Source organism: Chenopodium album, chromosome 2, assembly GCF_948465745.1.
Source record: "Chenopodium album chromosome 2, dcCheAlbu1.1, whole genome shotgun sequence".
NCBI classification, from domain to species: Eukaryota; Viridiplantae; Streptophyta; class Magnoliopsida; order Caryophyllales; family Amaranthaceae; genus Chenopodium; species Chenopodium album.
The window spans coordinates 43,178,534-43,189,392 of record NC_137835.1 but is presented as its reverse complement, the minus strand read 5'-3'; the positions used below and the strand labels follow the sequence as shown (position 1 = coordinate 43,189,392).

Below are 10,859 nucleotides of genomic sequence, written 5' to 3'. Positions count from 1 at the left end.
TGCACCGCCGAAACCACCACCGCGCCCACTGACGTACGCCCATATTCATCGGCACACCAGCACACCGCCGCACCAACCGGAGCACCACTGCACTACTGTACCGTTGCGCCACCACTGACTAACTAGGTGAGTTTCGAATTATTCCTTTTTTCTAGGAATTTGATATCGAGTTTGTTAATATAATTGCAGTATATATTTATTATTCGAATTAAACAAAAAAATGTAGTTATAATTCAATCATATATTCATCGAATTTCAGTATTTTGATTCGAAATTTAGGTAGATTAAAAGAAACTTCAAAGTTATAATTTTAGGGAAAATTATTCAATCGATTTTTTTAGGCTATTAATTCTATCGAATTTCAGCAATTCAATCAAATTACACTTGATTTATTTGAATTACATTTATTTCATTGTCAATCAAAATGATTTTCACCAAATTAATCTTATTGTGTTATTGGATGTTTTTGGTATAAGCCTGGAGGCTGCTTATGTATTGAGTATCATTCTGTTTTTGGTTTCTCTAAGTATTGAAATATGACTGTATTTTAATTACATGTCTTCTTTCTCGTTTCGCAAAAATTTGCCATGTTCCTCATATGGAAAATCTGGTAAACATATACAAATATATGGACCCTGAGTATTAGATTCTTATAATCAAATTGTTTAGGTATTTGTATTCTTAGATTTAGCTCATGATTTAACAGTCATTACATACAAAAGTTTACTAATGATATGGCAATCAAGAAGTTGGTCATAAAACTTTTATGTTCAGCGTATTCTTTTAATTGTTTTTAGTAAGTACTAATGAAATAAATAGGCAAATAATTTATAAGCCCTTTTGAAAAATTATCCATCTTGTAACATGAAATAAAATCTGCTTTGATACATATTATAGATAGAATCGTTGAGTAATATAAAGTTTATAAACCTTTGCCCCGTGAAGTCAAAGCTCTATGAGGGTTTAAAGCAGCGCATAGGGATTTAAATATTAAAGAGAAGGATTCATAAGATGATACAGTATAAACCTTCAAAAGTTTTAACCTTGTAAATTACCATGAAATTCAAATCTTATATCCTTGGAAATGCTTTAAGAGTCGTAAAATCTGAGTTGACAGTAGTTGAAATCTCCCATAAAACTATAGAAGCACAAATACAAAACCTCACTATGCACTCAACCAAAGGAAGATGTAATTACAACACAATGCAGTCAACAAAAAGATGAATATTGGTTCCTAATAGCTCAAAAGTATTTATTAATCTCAATGAAATTCCCCCTAAGGATTGCAAATCAAAAAAAGGTGAGTGAATAACATGAAAGTGGAAATTTTTTTAGCCTAATAGCAAACTAGGTAGCAAATTGTGAGCACATACCCAATCTCATATTAATGAATAAGGTTACAAGGTTAGTACTGTAATTGGAGCCAAGAGGCATAAGGTTTTGTCCTTGGGTTACTCAATTTGTTGGGACTTTTATTTGAATCTGACATCAACCATAAGAATAATAAAAGACAGTTAACAATTTGGTAATAATTCGGACATCAGATTAAAATTTGCAAAACGGAATGCAGGTGAAGAGCTTTACCAGCAAATTTAACCGACACATGACCAGAATCTCCAACTGCCTGAAAATAACAAAGATGATACAAAATCAACAACAATCTAAGAAGAAAATGTGACATTGAAGGAATTCGTAATATTATGTCAAAAGTAAAGGAATTGATCACTTGAAAGGGAAAGAAATTTAACTGGAACAGATCCGGAGATAGATCCTCCTTCGGAGACGTTTTGATTGTCAATGGTAGTGTAATTGTCGGACATCATGCCTAGATAAAATAGTCTGAAGTTAGAGACAACAATCTGAAGTTGGGCTGCTTTATGTTAAATAAATCAGAAATAAAATTATTAATGTATAATATGCTATTTTGAGTTAAAATAATTTAGTTGTTAATTATGTGCAGCGTACATATACTTGGAGACCTGAGTTCGATGCTAAGGCTAGGAGAGAATTTGACAAAAAATCTGGGGACCGACTTAGGGGTACATTGAACCAAGTTTTCAAAATGGCTCTCCATAAGCAAGTTAGTTTCATGACAGACACTGTTCGAGCTGAATTCATAAATAAGCGTAAGCATCCTGATTTTGTGAAACGTTCTAACCAAGCAAGAGATAATCGGTTATCTGGCCAAACATTAGAGGAGAAGTTTGACCCTGGCCATCGCCAAGGTAGCGTATCTACTCCTCAAGTGGTTAAAAAAATGGTAAGTGTATGATTTTAGCAGCAAACTTATGATTTTTAATATAAGATTGAAGCAAGTAGAAACTTTTTAGCCACTAATATAGATGACTATAACTGGTCTTTATTACAATTTCTATGTAGTCTATGTCACCCTATTTTTTGTTGTTTTATTTAAGTGCTAACAACTTCTTCCACTACAAGGTAAAGAAAAAGGATGAAATTTTACCAACTGCTGCTGAAGTCTATGAGAGCACTCATTCTGTTTGTGTGGGCAATGATGAAGTTGAATTGATGGGTGACAAGTCTCAAAAAGTCATGGTATGAGTATACTTCTATATTTTTCTAAGATTACAAAAAGATATATGGTAGTTAATGTTTGGAGATATAATGGATTGTTTATTTGTTTGTGTGATTGAGTTGGAGGATGAGAATGATTTATTTGCCGGCATTAATCATATGATTAATGTGGTATGGCATAATGTAAATTGAAACAGGTTTATTTTGAAGCCATACCCTATAGGAAGGAATTCTTCAATTTACAAAGGAGACTCTGTCGAAATTTTTACTAATAACTACTTACATAAATTATTTTACTAATAACTGCTTGGACCCGGCCTCACTGCCATCAATACCATTTGCTTAGACCATCACCTAACTTTTCACTTTGTAACCAAACTCAGATGGTATCTAAATAAATCAGATGGTATCTAAAGGCAAGTTTTTACTTCTATGTACTGATCTGATGTCCAAAATGAAAGACTATAAGATAACAATTAAATTAAATTGTGTTTTAGAAGTCCAAACAAGTTTTTATCCCAGACGATGTCTCGAGTCATTGCTTGTATTTTTATTATAGTTGTTTTTTTTAAATGTATTTAGTTTATTTAAGTTTTAACATTTGAGATCATAGTTACTAATACATATCTTAATGCAGGGAGAATATATGGAAAAACTTGAGGAATATAAGAACAAAGGAATTGAGATAAACCCCGACAAAGTCTACTTGAAGGTTGTAGGTGGGCAAAAGAAAGGAAAAGTCTACGGTTTAGGGAGTGCTTCACATATGTATTACAAGAGTGATCCTACTTCTCAATCTACTGCATCATCTTCCACTCCTTCCATGATTTCTCAATTAAGTTCTGAAGTTGAAGAACTAAAGAAGATGGCGGAAGAAAACCATAACAAGGTAGAAGAAAGCCAAAAAATAGTGGCAGAGAGCTTAAAATGTGCTAAGGAATTCGTCGAAAATCATGAGATCGAAAAAGCTACATGGAAGAAGGAAAAATTAGCTATGCAAAAAACATTGAGGAAATGGCATCACTTGTAAAACAAGTTTACCGTCCTTATAAGCCTCCTACGCCTGCAGTCACCCGCTCTCGTGATACAACTAAGTGATTTCTATTTTCTTGGTGGTAATTTTATGAACAACTGGTCTTTTACATTCTCATTAATTCTTGTTTGAAGTAGCTTTTTTTTATATGGGAGGTGACTTTTGGAACAATTAGTCATATGAGTTAAATATTGTTTTTTAATACATTGATACAAAATTGATTGATATTTTGGATATTTGAATAAAATTAACATTTTGGCTATTTGAATTTATGCGTGGGTACCTTTTTTGTTTTGTGATTAACATTGGTCGTCGCTTAATTATGGTCTCAAATATTGATAGTTAGTCGCAAATATTTAGCGACTGCAAATTTGGTTTAGAGACTAATTGGTTAGTTGCAAAATCATTAGTCTCAGTAGTCGCTAATCTGTCACAAATAATTAGTTTTGTAGTCGCAAAAATTTGGTCTCGTATGTAGTTGCTAATCCGTCGCAAAAAACATTAGTCTCAATAGTCGCAAATCCGTCACAATAAAACTAGTCTTCGTAGTCGCAAAAGTTTAGTCTCGTAGTCGCAAAAATTTGGTCTTGCAGTCGCTAATTCGTCGCAAAAGTAGTCTTAAAACATTGATCTCTGTAGTTGCTAATCCGTCGCTAATATATTACGACGGACAATAATTTAGTTGCTAAAATTTGAAAGTTAGTCGCTAAATGGTAGTTGCAAAGGCGTTGCAAATCTGTCGCTAAATTTGCGACTGTTCAAAAATTAGTCGCAAAAATGGATTTGCGACGAGGTCTTTGGCAACGAACCAAAGTAGTTGCAAATCCGTCGCAAATCCATTTTTGCAACGGATTTGCGACTACTTTGGCCGTCGCTAATTACCCTTTTTCTTGTAGTGTTTTACTCTCTCTTAATTTGTTTTCTTAGATTTTCTCTCTCTACTTAGCTTTTAGATTAGTTCTCTCTCTTATACTTTTGTTCTTAACTTGATTCTTAATTCCAGATTTATTTTGGTAACGATTTCTCTTCTCTTAATCTTAGTTGTTTATTTTATTCTTTTGATCATGTCTTGTTTTATTGCTTTGGTTAGTTTAGTTTCTATTATGTGTGAGTAGTTTTATTTCTAGGGTTTATGTAGATCCATAAATAATATGAAGGGGTAATTTATTGTTGTTAATTGTCAATGCTAGATTAATTTCCTATTGATTGATTTAATGCTTTGTGACTAGATTTGCGCACATCTTTTATGCATGAGTTTAATAATATTGATTCGAGATTCGACAGATGAGAATTAATGTTTAGGTCTAGTTTCAATAGGCAGGTTAATTTATAAATGGTTGAGTCGAGATTCGAAAGATGAGATTTAATACCGGTAAATTAATTTTGTGATTGTAATACGTAGAGAAAACCCTTTATGATCTGATTAATGTATGCATTGATGATTGATTATCATGTTTTACCCTGGAAAATTATTTATTGGTGAACCTATGCCCTAGCTCCTTTTATATATTGTTTTCTCCTTATTCTTAATCTCCGTAGTTTAGTTTATTATCAAAATTTACATATTGGTTACTTTATAATTTAGATTACTTTAATCAATTAGGAATAGAAAGACTCGTTTCTCTATGGATTCGACCTTACTTCCCTATCTACATTAGTGAGAGGATTTAGGAATTACTTTTGATTAGGGGATACGACTTACCCTGTCATAGAGGAAGTTTGGCTCCACCTCCTTGGATACTAGACCAGTTGGTTTTCTGTCGTGAGAACCACGTTTATAATCGTCCACTTGCCGGCATAGTCGACGGCACGCTTCGCCATCACGGTTCTGGAGCCGGAGATTTGATTCCTGGACTTCATCGGATTATCACGAGGGATCCTGCTACGAACGCCTTGTGGGAATCAGCTGGTCTAGCAGACTTTTATTCGGCGATCGTAGGGTTTCGCAGCCCCCGGGGTTGTGGTGCGACAGTCGTTCGTGCGTTGTTGGAGTATTTTTGGGATGCTACCAACACTTTTCACTTTGCTTGGGGGGGAGATGACAGTGACCCCTCTGGACTTTATCATGATCAGTGGTCTACGCTTCAATTACCGGGGCGTAGCATAGATGTCTGATCTTTCTTGGGGAGCGTCTGAGGCAGCCGATTTATTAGGTCCGATTGTTCAGCATATCAAGACTTAGCCGGTGTCTCGAAGTGGTCCTAGGAGCAGGCAATCAGAGTTGGATTTGGTTCTGGCCCGTGGTTTTGACATGGAGGAGACATCACCTGAGCAGCGAGTGCGGATCTTCATTTTTATTCTCATTTTCATGACTACTCTTTCCCCTGATAGGAGTTCGCGTACGCTCGTTTGCTACCTTCCTTCTTTGCTTAAGATCAGTGAGATAGGATCCTATAGCTGGGCCAGCCTTGGATATGCCGATATTCTCTTGTCGTTACGTCATGGCTGTAGGCAGCTGAACGACGAGTCCCCTGTCAGTGTCTACGGTTTATGGAGAGTCGTAGAGGTGACGATCCTTTCCTCTTCTTGTTTTATTTTAATTTGTTTGACTCATGTGCTCAAAGATTACTTTTCATTGCAGCTATGGTTCTACGAGTACTTTCCGAGATTGGCCCCTCGACGGCGTCGTGGAGCGGTTCATGACTTCCCTCTCGGGGCCAGCTGGCGTGACCGAGGAGAGTCACGGGTGGAGTCTTTCTCTGCACTACGCGGGCTGCTACGCCGAGGCACCTCTTCTGTTGGTGTAAGAATTACTTTTGTAGCCTGTTATTTTCTATCTTGACGTTATTTCCGGCGCTTCATTGCAACTTTTTATGGTTTTCAGGTTGTTATTGATGTCCAGTATCGTCCTTGGGCTGGGATGACTAATCTTCTCAAGGCCTTGCAGCTTTCAGCGTACCGCACTATTTTTGTTGGTACCGGACGCTTTGTCTGGTATCTAGGGGAGTATGTCATTCGTCAGCACAGTGGTAATCGCTTTGTAGTGCCTTTGTCTCCACCGGAGTCGATGCTGGACTCGCGCTTGCTTAGGGAGTTGATAAACAAGGGAGAGAGCTACACTTTTCCTTGGTAGGAGCTTGTGCGTATGGAGGGCGATTATGCGCAGGACTTGCTTCCCTCTTTGGCTCATCCACCCTGTCTTCCTGAGGTATGATTTCTTTTGAGGAATTTGTTGCAAGTCTCTGTTTTAATAGTCGAATAACTTGATTATTCGATCGTATTTTTAGACGACTGTTCGCCGTGTGGGGAGGATTGAGATTCCGCCTCAATCTGTCCGCTACCCAGGGCTGATTGGTATTACTATGGACTATATTACTGACGTGCCAGAGGGTTTCAGACATGCGTAGGAGTCTCTGCCTGATGTTTTTTAGCTGGTAAGCTTTTGATACATTATTCATCCTTTTTAATACCGCTTGTTACTGATTTTTCTCTGTTTTGTTCTCAGCCTACCCGCCTAGAGATGATGGGATTCATGAAGCTGGTTAACGCTCTGAAGTACTACATCATCAAGCTTCGGCGTGGTGCGAGTTGTCGGAGCGGTTCTGGCGATGTTCTTGAGGCATGTTAACTTTTTCTCCTTTTTACCATTTGTTTTTATTTCGCACTATTGACATCCTTTGATTTTGTGTCCTTCAGGAGCGACGGAGGTCCGGCTCGCGCTCGAGGCATAGAGGCTCGGACGAGGGAGAGCCTAGTCGTGGTAGACGATCTCCTGAGGTTCATCGGCATTCTCATTCTCAATGGGATCCTCAGCTTTCTCAGCCATTTCAGGAGGCTCCGTGGCAGCAGCCTTAGTCCTCCCATTCATTCCAGCATTTTCAGGGTCAGGGTCAGTGGCAGCGACAATCGTTTTCTAAGTCTTCACAAGCCCTTTATGATCTGATTAATGTATGCATTGATGATTGATTATCATGTTTTACCCTAGAATATTATTTATTGGTGAACCTATGCCCTAGATCCTTTTATATATTATTTTCTCCTTATTCTTAATCTCCGTAGTTTAGTTTATTATCCAAATTTACATATTGGTTACTTTATAATTTAGATTACTTTAATCAATTAGGAATAGAAAGACTCGTTTCTCTATGGATTCGACCCTACTTCCCTATTTACATTAGTTAGAGGATTTAGGAATTACTTTTGATTAGGGGATACGAATTTACCCTGTCAAAATTTGGCGCCGTTGCCGGGGAAACGGTTTTATTTTTGTTTCTGATTATTTTGTAGTCTAGGTTATTTCTTTTTGTCTCAGAGAACGTTAGTTCTTTGAGGCAAGTCTCATATTTGCTATTAGTTTTTTGTTTATGCCCGGGTGTTCCAGATCAGGGTACGTCCCATTCGATCCTGAGATCGAACGATCCTTCCATAGACAGAAAAACCTTTACAAGCAAATTCTGGCGGACTCTGGTGATAATAATAATCACCGCGATCCTCCAACTGGTTCTAGCGATTCAGAGGTATCATCAGATCCAGAATCAGAGGTGACGACTCTAAAGAAGCTTAGTGATTACTCACAACCAAAGCTTACAGATTTTCCACATCTCACTCCCACTCCGGCTCTTGATGGGGTACAATTTGAGATTAAACCTCAATTTATAACGATGATAGAGAGGAAGCAATTGAGTGGAGCTAAGGGTGAAGACCCAAATCTTCACATTGCAGACTATTGTCAGTATTGTAATACCATTAGGAAAGCCGGGGTCACACAAGACCAAATCAGGGAGATTCTCTTTCCTTTCTCTTTAACTAGAAAAGCTAAATTATGGTTTAATAGTTTAAATAGAACAGCACTTGGTATAACTGACTAGGAAACTCTTGTTTTTAATTTTTATAACAAGTATTATCCTGCAGAGAGACTAGCCGTACTACGAAGTGCGATTCAGAACTTTGCCCAAGAAGCTGATGAAACTTTATATGAGGCTTGGGAGAGGTTCAAGGACTTACAAAGAAAGTGCCCCCGCCATAATTTGGCACAATGGCAGTTAATCCAAGCCTTTTACAATGGCATTGGAAATTCATCTAGAATAATTTTAGATTCTGCAGCTAGTGGGAGGTTTATGAATCTTAATGTTGATGATGCAGGTCAAGTTATTGAAGATATGGCGATACATAATTCCCAATATGGGAATCCTGGAGGCTTTGCTAACAAGGGGAAGCATAGTGTTGACTCTGTATCCTTTTTGCAAGCTCAATTGACCTCTATCTGCCAAAAATTAAATAATCTTAGCACTACCAATATAGCTAATGTTTCTGCAATTAATAATAATGCTAATGAGGCTTTGTGTGAAAATTGTGGAATTATAGGTCATTGGGAACAAGATTGCAGGAGTTTCGTGGAGCAAGTTAATGCCTTTCAAGCTTATAGGCAGAATAACATATACTCCAACACCTACAATCCTGGGTATCGGAATCATCCGTACCTTTCCTACCGGAGTACTAATGTTCAAAACCCACCACCACAAGAACCACAGGCGCCACAACAACAACAGCAGAAATATTACCATCCCAATGTTGGCCAGAAGAACCAACCACAACAATCCTCCTCATCTTCCGACCCAGCTTTGGTAGAAATTAGAGTGATGATGGTTAATATGCAGAAGCACATGGAGAGTAGAGATGCACAAATTGATTCAATTCTAGCACACAATAAAATTGTAGATAATCAAATTGCGCAACTTTCCGCTACTCTACAAGCCCGCCAACAGGGAGCTCTGCTAGCACAGCCGACCAGGCCTACGGATCAAGCTTATGCAATTACTCTATGGAGTGGTTAAAACTATGAAGGGCCCCCTATGCCCAGAGATGATGAACCTGTTTTAATAAATAATGCTAATCTTGATTCCGTTAAACCTGACAATGTAGCTAATATCCCCGCAGGGCTAAATCATAGTACTAATATATCTAATTACACATTGCAGGATACGACTCCAGGGAAGGTGACCACTCCAGATAAGAGAAATAATGTTCCAAAGCCAGTTATCAAACTTCCATTCCTCAATCGTCAATTGAAGACAAACTTGGACAAGCAGTTTGGTAAGTTTCTGGAGATGGTAAAAGATCTAAAGGTAACAGTTCCCTTCACTGAAATAATCACACAAATTCCTGCATACGCTAAATTTATGAAAGAAATATTGACAAGAAAAAGGTCCATTAATGAGGTAGAGACAGTAGCTTTCACTGCAGCGTGTAGTGCCGTACTTCAAAATAAATCTAATGATTGGTAATGCATTGTGTGATTTGGGTGCTAGCGTTAGTGTTATGCCATTATCAGTGTGTTCCAAGTTGAATATGGGTAAATTAAAAGCTACTAATATTACTCTACAAATGGCCGATCGTTATTTCAAATACCCCTTAGGTGTTTTAGAGGATGTCCCCGTTAGAGTAGGTAAATTTTATATACCCGTTGATTTTGTTGTTCTTGATATGGCTGAGGATATGAAAACCCCAATTATTATGGGTAGACCATTCCTCAACACTGCAGGAGCAATCATAGATGTGAGAAGTGGCAAGTTAACACTATCAGTAGGGAACGATAAAATTATTTTTAATCTTAATAACACCCCTAAAAGCCCTATGACAGAGGAGAAGTGCTTTAGTGTTAATGTGGGTCAAAGTTATTCTAACAAGCCCCAAGCTCTTGTAAAAAATCCCTTGGAGGCGGTATCTTGTGTTGCATCCCTTTCAGATGAGATAGACAAATGGCAGAAGGAAGTTAATGCAATAGAAAGAGCCCTCTACACTGTCGGTCTTGGCTTTGAGGACGAGAAGGTGGAATCAATCAAGCAAGTTGTGCAAATTGAGCCTACGATGAGTGTTCCACCAGATCGAGTTGCAAGTGTTAAATGCAATGACAATTTGAAGCAACCCTTGATCTAAAATGGATCTTTAGTGCGTAGCATTGAAGAGCCCCCAACCCAAGTCAAGGAGGATCCACCAGATAAGGTGAATTGGCGTCCCACAGGGCATGTCAGGAAGGTGCGTCATAGCCAAAACACCGCTCGACCGGGTGAGAAACCGCCCGATCAAGCGTTAGGCCGAGGGTCCTAGTTCTTGTACTTCGTAAGAAGGCCATGCGGGACCTAGATAAACCAGCGCTTTGCAGGAGGCAACCCGTATTTTTAATGCTTTTTAGACTAGTTTTTCTTTATTTTTCTTATGAGAGGAGAGATGAGGGAATTTAATGAGTTTAGTTTTGAAGGAAAAGAGTTAGCCAAAAATTGAAGAAAAGAAGAAAGCAACAAAATTCGGCATTTAGCCTCGGGCCCGACCGGGCGCGAGAGCAGGGTTAAAA

The 10,859-nt window shown here is 38.0% G+C and overlaps 1 protein-coding gene and 1 non-coding gene across 2 annotated transcripts; one reads left to right on the top strand and one right to left on the bottom strand.

Annotated features, from left to right (window-relative positions):
• Positions 1-3,830, top strand: LOC145585531 (uncharacterized). The gene is made up of 4 exons (XM_081642234.1): positions 1-126; positions 1,961-2,260; positions 2,440-2,556; positions 3,173-3,830. Exons 2-4 carry the CDS (start codon positions 2,063-2,065, stop codon positions 3,563-3,565), a joined length of 708 nt encoding a protein of 235 aa, XP_081498360.1. The 5' UTR covers positions 1-126; positions 1,961-2,062; the 3' UTR covers positions 3,566-3,830.
• A 4,600-nt stretch (positions 3,831-8,430) lies between these two features.
• Positions 8,431-8,537, bottom strand: LOC145607072 (small nucleolar RNA R71). The gene has a single exon (XR_014105495.1). It is a non-coding gene; the product is annotated as a small nucleolar RNA R71 (small nucleolar RNA).
• Positions 8,538-10,859: the final 2,322 nt, after the last annotated feature.